Raw genomic sequence first — 13,528 nt, forward strand, 5'->3', positions numbered from 1 at the left:
CCAAGTATAATTTAAACTGATAGTAACATGCTCCTTTCCTGCTCTTTATTTTTTTCTAGTTAGAAACAAGAGTTATTGAGCATAAACAAGCTATCAGAAAGCTACTAAGCATTAATCTTTTTTGACAGTTTCCAGGAACAGCAGAGACTTGTATCATGAGGCTTAAGGGAACAATTACAACATTTATGAATAAGAAATTTGAAAATTAAAGCTGAAATTTTTTTTGAGGAAGAGACAATTTAGCTTATAAAATTCTCATGACTTACCTCTTGAGGGTTCTTTTCTAGCAAATAAGGACAAAAGAGATTCTAATCTCTGTAGTGGCTACCCAATAGCTTCTAAATCCTGCAGCAGTTTCTCTGGAATTTATAAACTCTATAATATTCCTTGCGAGCTGCCCTTGCAGACTGTGGAAATGTTTCAGCAAATTGTATGACATAGCTTACAGTACCTGCAGGCAGGATCTGTGGGAAATGAAATACAGTAGAACCTCAGAGTTACGAACATATAGAGAATGGAGGTTGTTTGTAACTCTGAAATGTTCATAGCTGAATAAAAATGTTATGGTTGTTCTTTTGAACGTTTACAACTGACAATTGATTTAATACAGCTTTGAAACTTTACTATGCAAAAGAAAAATGCTGCTTTTAACCATCTTAATTTAATGAAACAAGCTCAGAAACAGTTTCTTTACCCTTGTCAAATCTTTTTAAACTTTCCTTTTTTTTAGTAGTTCACCTTTAAGACAGTACTGTACTGTATTTGCTTTTTTTCCGGTCTATGCAGCTGCCCGATTGTGTACTTCTAGTTCCAAATGAAGTGTGTGGTTGTCCGGTCAGTTGATAACTCTGGTGTTTGTAACTCTGAGGTTCTAACTGTTGCTAGTAATGAGCTTTTATTGTTTATCACTGACTTCAGTGTGGCTTTGGGATAATGTTGGGGTCTCTCTGTATGAAGCTCATTACAGAACTGGGTCTAAAACTCTAAAAAGAAAACAATAATTTGTGTGGGATAAGTGTTAGGGGGAACACATCTACAAAACAATTTTGAAGTTTTTGGGTCAACCTGTTTTTGAGTTATAGAGAGAATTTAGAATAATTTTCACACACACACACACACACACACACACACACACACACACACACACACACACACACACACACACACACACACACACACACACACACACACACACACTTTCTTTTATGTTCCCTACCTTGAAACAATGACTTTTCCCTCAAAGTATTCTCTGACATAAGCATTAGGCTAGCAAAATTTCAGGCCAAAAGGCATTTTTTTCCCTCTCAAAATTTAGGGGAAAGGGGAGGAGGTTCAAAATCAGGCTCAGAACAGTAAGTGTTTTATAAACTGTCACAGTAGCCACCGGAGACAGTGGTGATTGGCCCCTGCCAGAGAACAGGTTATCACCCTTTGTAGTGCTGACCCTCATGTGACTATGGCTTGGAAATAAAAATATTTCTATCTATATCTTATCAGCAACCCTAACAATCAGACCATTACTACATAAACTTAACTATACAGTCTCGAATGGACTTCAGTAATAACCAGATAGTGCCATCTAATGTCCTGTATGTGCAATTTTACTTTTTCAAATCTGTATTAGGTGATTCACATTAAAAACACAAACTACAAAATTGAAACTTACAACACTGCAACATTTCCCAAACCCAGCATGAAAATGGCCTGTAAGTAGCTCATTTATACTTTCACCAAGGCATAAAGAAGTATGTTAATACTGTTGCAGTTGACAGTTAAGTGGTTCTTGTAGTTCAGTCCCAACTGCTACCCAACCAAGTCTTTCAGAGACACAGTAGGTACTTTCTGCAGGGTATGATTCATCAAAATGAACTCTTTATGCAGGGCTACTATCTAGTGAATAGGCACTGAATTGGGAATCAGGACACCAGTATTTTATTTCTAACCCTGCCACAGACGTCGTGTGTGGCCTTAAGCAAGTCACTGCACCTCTCTATACCTCTGTTTCCCCTCCCGCTGTCTTCATTGGTCTATTTCGATTGTAAGCTCTCCAGGAAAGCATCTGTTATTATGAGTTTATACTCAGATACTACAGTAATGGGCAGCAGTATAAAACTCAAAGATAGATGGATCTAGCACAGTGGGACCCAGATCTTAGCTAAGGCTTTAGGTGTTATTGGAATACAAATATCTCATCAATAAATAAATAATAATAATACTAATAGTAAGGACTGGCTCTAGTTCCGCAGCTCTAAGCAAACTGGCAAACAACTGCACTTAATATCCCACATGCTCTGACTCTTTTGTTGCCCCTATCATCCAGGTATCCTATGTCACCACTTTTTCTGCCTGTAAAAAAGAGCCTGTCCTTTGTAAATGTATACACCATTTTTAACTCAAATTTAACTACTGTAAATCCAAAAAAAAATGTAGCGCTCCACTTAAGTTAAATGAAGTAGATCAGTGGTTTCCAAACTTTAATAACCTGTGAACCCCTTTCACTAAAATGTCAAGCCTCACGCAACCCCCTCCTAAAAATGAATGTTTCCAGGGATTTTCTCCTTTACCTGAGTCTAAATTATAAAAGCAGTCATCTTGGAAATACCAAATTTGTTTTTATGACAATCTTATTACACACTATTTATTAATTATTATCATTACAGTATTTTTATTACATTATGAAAACAGCAAAACTCTTCCAAGATCTCATTTTCGTAGCTTGTGTTACTTTGAATAAGCCTGTTATAAGACAAGTCTCCTATGTTTCATCAAGGAATATCAGATGCGAAACAGCATGAAGGTATTTAAGAAGCCAACTCAAAGAGTTCCTCCTACACAAGCATTCAGGTCTTGAGGAGTCCAGGCAAACAACGCACATTACAACAAAGCTTAAACTTGTTCTTCATAATAATTTTAAAAACAAGACTAGCTGCCTATTTAATATTAAAAACAGCAAAAATATCCACCTCCCTTTCCATTTCTTATAAGGAGTCTTGAAGTTTAAATCTCCTCAGTGTGAGAGAGATGCTTGCTTTGATCTGCTTAGTTCTTGGAAGTCCAGGGGCTCCGTGCTGCTGGCCCTGTGCTGCCCAGTGTCCTTAGGGACAGCTCTGTCCGCCACTAGGGAATTTTTCCCAAGACCCTTCTGTAACATTTCGCAAACCCCAGTTTGAGAACCATTGAAGTAGATGAATGCATAGACTACTGTAAGGGATTAAGTGCTTGGTTTATCTTCAGCACATGCAGACTTATACGTGGCCCACCCAATCAGAAAAGATCTGTGGACAATCGCTGTTAAAATCTATGGTATGATATTATTTGAAGGAAGTTACAAGAATAAGTGAGGCATCCCCTGTCTCTCTGCGATCCAAGTAAATCCCCTATACAGAACATCAAATTAAGTTAATTCATGTTTATGCTTAACTCTGCCAAGCAATACATACATTTGCCTGACAATATACCAGCTATATCACAAATTACAATTGGTGTTGACTGGAACAACTGACATTTATTGGCATGATGAAGCCACTTCTTTTTGTGACCAGATAATTATTTTGCAGTGTTAGGCCACGATCATGGATGTAATAGGCGGTGCAACACAGCCATCTACTGGCAATCCTAGTAAAATTATTTTTTCTATTAACACCATCAGTTTGTGTAGGAAACAATAATAATCTTTCTTGATGTGAAATCCTGGGCTCACTGAGGTCAAGGGGAGTTTTGCCATTGATTTCATTGGAGCTAGGATTTCATCTTGGTACTTCCATAGTACATGAATATATATAGTTTTATACTAGTGACTGAGATTTCTTTGGATATTTCTCAACCACATACATGAATAAGGTTGCAGTGGAGGAACACTCTTAGATCCTCAGCTGATTATGATTATTCTACGCATGATTATGATTATCCTCAGCTAATTATGACTTTTGTTGCTTTTCTCCACTTTCTCCAACTTGTCCACATCTTTCCTGAAATGAGGCACCAGAACTGGACACAATACTCCACCTGAGGCTTAATCACCGTGGTATCAAGTGACTCAGACAGGTCTAGCAGAATGAGTACTATTTACAAGTGCTGTTGATGGATATTGCCATAGCCTGAAACCTGACTGACAAGGATCCAGGACACTGGCAGTCAATACATGGCACTGGAGATTTTGTTGTTGTTGTTGTTGTTGCTAGCTTCTCCATTAGCTTACATACAAAAGTGTGTGTGGGGAAGGGGGGGAATCAATAAATGGTCAGTTTCAGACCTGATGTAAGCAGGAGCAAATCCACTAACTGCATTAGGCTTGTACCCAATTACATGAGGTGTGAATTTGGCCTGAAATGTTTTATGAAGTGAAGCCAGAGGTTTTTTTATTTAAATTGATTTTTTTTAATGTTATTTACACTATAAGTTTTTCTTTTAAAAAAATTAAAACAATTTAAACAAAATTAAAAATCTGATTTAAATTAAAGAAGTTACTCCCCATTTAATAAATCATTTCATTGAAAATATGAAATATGTTTTGATAAGATAAGTTTATGTATCAGAAACATTTAAGGTTGCTTTGTTAAATAAAAATTAAATGTTATAAGCTGTTCTGTGTGTTTAATTAAATTCCAGTTGCCATCCTAATGCAGCTTTATACAAATATTGAGCAAAAAGTTTATTATCTAGTAAATAAGCAATAGATTATTCACCATTTTCTAACAGACTAAACATATATAATTAAATAAGAATATGAAAATATTAAGCTATATAGTTATAGTGTATCTCCTAGGAAGCCAAAAGGTAGGGTAAAGGCTCTATTGCGTTGTAAACCAACATGTTTTTATAATTATATCAACCAATGAGAATGTACCTTTCTTAGAAAATAACTGACCTACAAATGGAAGTGCTAATAAAAATTGATGATTTAAATAGAGGCTTTCCACCTAGTGATTTAAATCAGTACACCCTGAGTGCAGCCAAGATTCTGAATCAATTAGGACAGAATGTGAGTTACATTAGCTCCTGGTTTAAAGAAACACTTTGAAATAGTTTAGGATCAAAATGTAAGTTTTAAGGATGGTCTTGTGGTTAATATGCTAGACTAGGACTTGGGAGCTCCAACTGCAATTATTGTCTTTGCCACAGGCTTCTTTTGTCACCTTGGGCAAATGATTTACTCCCTCTGCCTCAGTCCCCCATCTGTCAAACGGGGATAACGATCTACATCATCTCTGCTTTACAGAGTGTTGCCCGGACAAATTGATTTTTGTTTCTTATGTGCTCAGATATTACAGTGATATCGGATAAAAATCAAATTTTAAAAGTAAACATTCCTTTGTAATATTAAAAACTTAGCTACACCACTGTGCATGCATAAAAATTAGAAAGTAAAGTTAACTGAAGAAAAGGGGACTCTGGCTAGTTCAGTTTCATTCTTCAAGGTGTGAGAAATGTTTAGCTATGTCACCAAGAAAAGTTCCAGTGATCACCTTGTGGCATCAAATGTGTTCATGTGCAGGCTTTTTAGAGGAGGACTTGGGATCATATACATTAAAATATAGACATCACTCCTTCCACTGAAAGTAACAACTCGGAGCCAGTCTCTGCCCTGGTGTTCTGCTTGCACCTTGCAATCCTTTTCTCAATCATTGTCTGGCTGCTGCTTTTTTAAATTGCAAACTTCTTGGGGCTGTAACTCTACCTTTCTATTGCTGTACAAGGCCTAGCACATTTTGGTGGCTCAATAACTAGCCTATCCTCCTGGTTTGTCTCTTTGCCCACAGGCTACCGAAGTGGCCTGCAGCAGGAGCCAGGGTTGGGTGTTTGTTTTTCGCACATGGGGGAAGATGCCGGGTTGGTGACACTTTTCAAGGGAAGGAGGCAGGCAGGGCTAATTTGTCACTAGCTCTCGCGGGGCCCTTAGTGCTGCCAGCCCAGGGTCTCTGCCCCGGAGCCAAGGCAGGACTGGCTCCCCTGGGCCTTGGTGGTGGGGACTGGGAAGCACCGACCGGGCCCGATCCAGCCGCAGGGAGGCGGCAGGAGCAGGATCGGGCCCGGGGCTGAGTCAGCGGCAGCCCAGCCCTTCGCCTCCGCCTCCCGCCCCGGCCTGGCGCGCCCGGAGCCACCATGAGGTGCGCCGCCGCCCTGCTGGGACTGAGGGGCGCCGCTGTCCCCCAGCTTCTTCGGGCAACAAGCAGCCGCCGCCGCTGGAGCAACCTGGGCGGCGGCTCCTGCGAGCCCCAGGCGGGCACGGCCGTGCGCGTGGGCTGCGCTGCGGGCTTCTGGGGAGACACGGCGGCTTCAGGTACCGGGGGCGGGGAGATGCAGCAGCCCCCCCCCCAGCGCGCGCCGCACGGGTACACACTGCACGGCCTCCCGCTGGGGTGGGGTGCTAAGCCCAGCAAAACAACCCGCTCGTCACCGGAAGCGGACGGGGCGGGCGGCGCGCGAAACGAGAGCCGGAGCCGGAGTCTCGCCCCCCTCCGCTCGAGCGCGAAGCTGAGGCAGTGCCGCGGGGATGGGGGCTGACCCAGCCCCAGGAGAGGGGGTTTGTAGAGCCGCCCTCCGTCAGCGCCAGGCACCCCCAGCAAGGGCTACCTACGCTCGGAAAATTGTCCTCCCCCCTTGACTGGCATGAGCATCTCTAGTGGTGTTGGCCAAGCCAGTAGGGGGCGTCATTCCCCCCACCCCGCCCTATGTTGTAGGTGTAGTTCTAGAGATAGGTACGGTGTTTTGTGTTTGGTTTTTTAAAACAGTTCCCCCTTCCTCTCCAGTACATAAATAAAACAGTGATCCCAGCACAACACTAAGCATCAGCCCCCAAACAACAAAATATTTAGTGTGCAGTATTACAGACACTTACTCATGTGAGTGATTTGCTCACACGTTGACTTTAACGGAATTGGTTAAGTGAGTAAAATACCTCGCATGCATGTTTGCAGGATTGGGCCCAAAATCTTAACAGTGATATTTCTATCGTTAATATATTGTCTCATGCTTTGCAGTAATGTATGTTTTTCTGATTTTGTTTTTTGAAAATGAAGTGGCTTTTACTACAAAATACGACTTTCAACTAAGAGTTACTTAATATCTTTTTGATTAGTTCCTCAGCTTCTCTATGGAGGAAAACTGGATTTTCTGGTTTTTGATTATCTTTCTGAAATTACAATGTCTCTGTTGACAGCTGTAAAAGCCAAATCACCGGTAAGGAAAGAATGATTTTAAGTTTGAAATAATAATTCAAGCAATTTCACATGAGAAAGGAATCAAAGAATTGTATAACTGATGATTTGATTTCATTAACTAAGTTTTACAGTTTGAGCTATTTGAAATATTCAGATATCACAAAATGATCAATGTTTTAAAAGTGCTTCAAATCTTTGCAGTTGCTGAGTGATGCAGAACGGTTGGCTGGAAAGCATTATCATATGAACATTAAGATTTTAAAATAAATCAGGCCCAGTCCAGCCAACGGTCCTGGGCCTACTTGCATGAATAAGAATCTGCAAGAGTAAGCTTAGTATTTACATAGGAGAATATTAATAGTCTTACAGTGCAAACATTTAGTCTTGATTATTTTAATTTGCAATGACAGATGGCAGATCTGATTTGACTGACTAACATAAAATCTTACTACTAAGAAATAGCAGAAATATAGCTCTATTAGAAAGACACTGTTAAATGCAATACAAACATATTGGAAGATCAGAGTGTTATTTACTTTTGGAGGAATTCTGCACCACTATGCATGCACAGAATTTATATCCCCTGCAGATTTCTTTGCTTCCCTGCAGGAAAATGACTTTCTGATGGGAAAGCAAAGGGAAGCCACAAGAGTGGTCATGTGACCCTCCCCAGCAGTATCTTTCAGATGCCCAGGGCAGCCAGCAGAGAGGTAGATCATTGTGGGACAGGAGGCAGGATTGGGGAAGATCTGGCTGGTGGCTCCTACCTTGTGCCAGGTTTAGCTGCTAGTCATGGCTAGCCTGCAGAGGATGGGATTTCCTCCTCCCCTGCACGACTTCTGAGACTGGGTCAGACCACCACCAGATTTCTACTCCAGCTGTAGGAAGCTCTGCAAATTCCCACCCCCTTCCTGTACCCCTTGCTCCTCACCTGCAGGGGGAGAGATCCCTATTTAGGAAGCTGCTCCTCCATCCACCCTTCCCCTGTGCATCCAGGCCCCCTCATACCCAGTCCCTCCTGCTGAGCCTCACCCCCACCTGCACTCAGAACCCTCCTGATGAGCTCCACTCTCCCTGAACGTATATCAGACCACCAAGCCACCTGGATCCCCACCCCACCAAGCCTTACCCAGCTGCACCTGGATCCCCACCCCACTGAGCCTCATTCCCCCAGCATCTGGACTCCCCACTGAGCCCTCCCTCCCAACTCGCCTCACTTAGCCCCAATCACCTTCACCTGGATCCCCCTGCAGAGTCCCATTACCATTGCAACTGAACCCCTCAACAAGCCCCTGTGCATCCAGATCCCCCCCGCACCCAGATCCCCCCCTGAGCCATCCATATCCGGATTGCCCCACACAGACCCCTCTGAACCCATGCCTGGATCCCCCCACACTAAGCCCCTCCACACTTGGATCCTGCATTGCTGAGCCTGCCTGCCCACAAATGGTTCACCTGGCATGGAGGGGCATGGCCCTGGGGTGTTTCTGGGACAGGCCCGGGTTGGGTGCAGCCTCATCGCTGAGTCTGTGTCCTGGGGGGGGGGCTGCACAGTGATCTCCCACGTCTGTGCAGCCAGTGGCATGTGCTCCCCAATGCCATGCTGGAGCCTCCACATTTATTTGTCAAATAAAATTTGCAGAATTTTGCAGAATTTTAAAATACTGTGCACATAATTTTTATTTTTTTGGTGCAGAATGCCCTCAGGAGTAGTCATTGTAGTTTCCATTATTCATTCTTATTCTGTAAATTATAGTCATGTCTGAATATAAGATGCACTTTAATATAAACATAGCTTCATAGGTTTAATAAACATATTAATTTGAGATTAAAATATTTGATCTTGGCTGCTCCAGAGATCGCTGCATTTCAGTAGAGGAGGAAATTATCCTTCACCATTCATATATCAATTTTAGGGTGGAATCTTGAGTGGTACTAAACATCATTAGCCTTTATTATTTCAGCAGTTGGTCAGTCCCTCATAAGGTCAGGCCTACTGAATTCAAAAGGAGTTTTCCCATTATCTTCAGTGAGAGCTGGATTGAGTCCTTAGGCCTTAATCCTGCAAAGATTTAGGCATATGAATAATTTTAGTCACATGAGTAGTCCCATTAGCTTGTGGATGAATTCAATTCAATGTTAAAAACAATGGGCCAAATATCTGCTAATGAAACTGGCAGAACTTCATTGCCTTTAAAGGAGTTCTGTCAGTTTACACCAGCAGAGAGTTAGGCGCATATGGCTTGAAATTTGAATGCATTGTCTCAATTCATATGGCTTCAATAAAACTTCTCCTGGAATGGAATAGTTGTGAAGTGTTTTGTTATATGTTGTCAATATTTTGTATTTTACTTTATAAATGGAATTGATTGGATCATTTGTTCCCTGTAGGCTAATTAAAAATAGTGGTATTTGAAATATATAATTAGACACCTGTGAAAATATACTGATGTCCATTTGTGTTGTGTTTATTTTAACATATATATTGCTAAGTTAAGGATTTTTTTATTTTAAAGAAATGTTTTCCAGGTTTCCTTTAGAAAAGGAAATCCATCATTTTAAATTATAGAATTAAGAAAATGAGTATAGGCTGTTTTTCAATCTTTTCTGCAATCTGAAAGCTGATAAAGAGAAGGAGTTGATTTACCCATGACAAAGATTTGGCAAGTACATTATATAACTTTTTATTATTTCAGGATTTGGGTTACACTCCTGATTTTGTGTTTACTGCAATGGGTCCCTATATTAAGGACATTCACAGGAAAGGTATGTTATAGAATAATATGGGTTGGATAACTTTAATAATTTATAGCTTGATCTTTGAAGTGCTCATCACTCTTAACTACTATTGTCTTCAGTATTAGTTGGGATGCTCAGAACCTCACAGTGTTCATATCTTCATTGTGTACTTTGTTACTTCAAAGCTGAATATAGGAAGTCTGACTGTTTTTTTCTATGGTTTGAATGAAAACATTCAACAAAGGGAATTCTCATTTTCCCCATACCTAATACACTATATATTACTTCTGTATAAATTGAGCTATGTGTTTATTTTAAAAGGGAACCTGTATTTTTCTTGTCTCCTTTGAGATGTACTTTTATCCAGTTTCATGTTAACTGTTTAATGAGTGAGGTGGGAAATGGTTTTCCCATTCCAGAGAATTTTCAGAATTTGGAAAAAAAAAATCCAAAACATTCCCTATCCTGAATTGGGGCAAGTATCTTGAAAACTTTAGTGAACAGAAAATCCGGGGAAAAAAATTGATTGGGTCAAATGAAATGTTTCACTTTTATAATTCTGAAACATTTTGTTTTGATTTCAACCTTTTTATTTTTTACTATAAATTACATTTCAAAATGAAAAGTCATTTCAAACTGAAAAACAACCTTTTCATTTAGAAAGTGTCAAAACAGGATGTTTAGACACTTTTAAACTTTTGTTTCAAAATTTTGTCTAAAACCAAAAATCTATCAAAACAAACCCTTTCCTGTGAACAGTTTCAGTTCTGATAGATCAGCATTTTCCAATGAAAGAACATGTCATTAAAAATTCCTGACCATCTCTATCTGTTTATATTAAGATATGTAATATCTTTTACTGGACCAACTTCTGTTTGTGGAAGAGACTTACTGATTTATACTAATAAAAGGTTTATACTAATAGTATTCAGCCAAAGCAATTTTCTTCACAACTCCTTAGAAGTCAAATTTGTGGGTAAAAGGTAGTACTAATCTCCCTAAAATCCTCTCACAATTCAGATTATGCCTGCAATGTTAGAATAGCTGTGTGTTTCTGCCCAAGAGTCTTCAGTGAAGTAGTGAACAGTGTAGACGTTTAAATTATTATTAGGTTTCAGAGTTGCACCAATCACAACTCTGTTTATCTGTAGACTTGATAAGAAAGCACAACATTTGGTTTATTGTTCTGATTGATCATGTGCTTGACAACATGCAACAGTGCTTTCTGGGGCTCAGGGTGTTAAGCCTTTTTTGTAGTATAACTAGTGGTTTAACACTGAACTTTTTGTTCTGTTAAGGTGTTCGTGTCATTAGTAATGCTGGTGGAATGAATCCACTTGTGTGTGCTGCTGGTCTTCAAGAAGTGGCAAAGAAAGCTGACGTTGATTTGAAAATAGCTGTTGTTGCTGGAGATGATCTGATGGGCGAGGTATTTTATTGATGTTTTATGGCTCAGTAGAAGTGTGGGAAGTTTGATTAATTCTTTAATACAGCACAGAGATGACATTTAAAATATGTGTCATTGAGTGCTTCACTTTTGTTTAATTATTATACATTGCATCATTATTTGAGAAAATAACCTCTATCCTTGGTCTGTTTTATATATGGCGTGCACAAAGTTAAATGTATATTACTCAAATCAGATTTAATTTAAACAAGCTAGATTGATTGCAGACGCAGGTGATTCCATAATCACTACTAGGGATCATGTTTTTTATTTGTTAAACTCAGAAGGCTTGAGTTATCTGATCTGAGGGACTGCAAGAGTCTAAAGAGGCTCTGGTGTTTCAGTTCTTAGTGGTTTATTCACAAAACTGACATGTTTAGTATAGATGAATAGTAACTTGAGTGTACCTAGGAGCTAATGAATTCTCCTCTTTGAGCTGACATTGTAAGACTAGTTTTGGATTCTAATGTACTAATAGCAGGCCCTCTGTTATTCTACCTTGTCTTTTTGTCTGTGGTTCAACAAAATTCTAATCATGCTAGTGTTTCTAGTGGATCATGTTACAAAAGCAGATATTTATTTGTGGGGGCAAGATGAAAATGTTTAGTAATCAGACAGGACATTAGAATTTCTAGTATGTTTAACATTGAGAAAAATGTCCAGTTTTCCCCAGCTATTCATGAATGATGCTATATAAATTGTGTGTTAGAAAAATAACTCATTTTAAAGGGAATGATTTGTGTGCTTCAGATCCATTTAAAATAAAAGTTAATAATAAAGTCCAAGGGTAAAACCTGGCCCTATTGTTGCCGGCAGATAACTGCCTGAGGCCAAGCAACAGCGGTGGGGTCCGTTGCCTGGTGTGCCGCGCCAATAAACACACCAGGGTGGAGAAGCAAACAGCCAAGTTTATTTGAGCTCAAATAAGGTGCAAGGGAGAAATAACAATCTCAAATCCTGCACCCCTAAAACAAGCAGTTTCTTCCTTTTATATCCCAGTTGTTTACTACAAAACTTTCTTGCTGACTAGCTGATTTCTCACTCCCGCCTCCTTTCCCATCCAGCTGCAGTATCTTTTCTCATTCAATCTTTTGTCTTCCCCCTTCCTCCCCCCTCTCCGCTGCTGAGACATGTATACAGTATCTTAAAACGGCCTTGAGCGTGCTTTAGCCTAGCTTTAATGAATTACAGCAGAGAACTGGCTGTTACAACCGAAAACTAACTGCCAACACTACATTTTACAGCTCTTAACATATTAGGTTACACAAAGTGTTTAACATGGAGGAACATTGGTTCATTGAGGCCTACAGCAGGAGGGCTTCATTGACACTTGTGTTTTACCACCCTCCCGAGTTACCTAGATTTATGCCTAGTGACACCAACACTATGAAAATCAGTGGGAGTTCTGCCATTGACTTCAGGGGGCCCAGAATTTCACCCCAAATCTGCTCCAACTCCCCTTGTGTCGAGTCTGAGTAGTCAGTTTGCTTTTGGCTGTGGAGAGACTATAGAGTTGCTCAATTACTTTTGCCTGGAGGATACCTTTAATGGCAGATACCGTGACGTGCCTCAAACACTGTAGTACCTAGACTTGGCAGTCTGCAGAAGATGTAACCCCTCATGAATCAGGTCTGCAAGTCCTTGTCCACTTTGGACAGAAGCTCAGCCACTGTACATAACGCTCTCTGAGTGCAGAGAAGGCAGGATTTAGCCCTAAGCTATTTTTTATTTCTAGTTGCCGTATAGACTAAATAATAGTGAATCTTTGATCTCTTAAATTGAACATTTCATAGTTTGCACAGACTCAAAGCTTCATGTCTGTTGATTGCTTCCAATACAGTAGAACCTCAGAGTTACGAACACCATAGTTACGAACTGACCAGTTAACCACACACCTAATTTGGAACTGGAAATACACAATCAGGCCGCAGCCGAGAGAGAGAAAAAAATAAAATAAAAGCAAATACAGGACAGTACTGTGTAAAATGTAAACTACTAAAAAGTAAAGGGAACGCAGCATTTTTCTTCTGCATAGTAAAGTTTCAAAACTGTATTAAGTCAATGTTCAGTTGTAAAGTTCGGAAAGAACAACCATAACATTTTGTTCAGAGTTATAAACATTTCAGAGTTACGAACAGCCACCATTCCCAAGGTGTTCATAACTCGGAGGTTCTACTGTAGC

At 40.1% G+C, this 13,528-nt stretch overlaps 1 protein-coding gene across 1 annotated transcript in view; it reads left to right on the forward strand.

Annotated features, from left to right (window-relative positions):
• The first annotated feature begins 6,102 nt into the window (after positions 1 to 6,102).
• Positions 6,103 to 13,528, forward strand: part of LOC127047382 (uncharacterized) — a 106,540-nt gene continuing 99,114 nt past the window's right edge. The window contains exons 1-4 of the mRNA XM_050945498.1: positions 6,103 to 6,280; positions 7,079 to 7,179; positions 9,857 to 9,926; positions 11,198 to 11,328. Coding sequence (XP_050801455.1) covers positions 6,103 to 6,280; positions 7,079 to 7,179; positions 9,857 to 9,926; positions 11,198 to 11,328 — 480 coding nt within the window. The remainder of the gene's footprint in view (positions 6,281 to 7,078; positions 7,180 to 9,856; positions 9,927 to 11,197; positions 11,329 to 13,528) is intronic.

Source organism: Gopherus flavomarginatus, chromosome 3 (assembly GCF_025201925.1).
Source record: "Gopherus flavomarginatus isolate rGopFla2 chromosome 3, rGopFla2.mat.asm, whole genome shotgun sequence".
NCBI lineage: Eukaryota > Metazoa > Chordata > Testudines > Testudinidae > Gopherus > Gopherus flavomarginatus.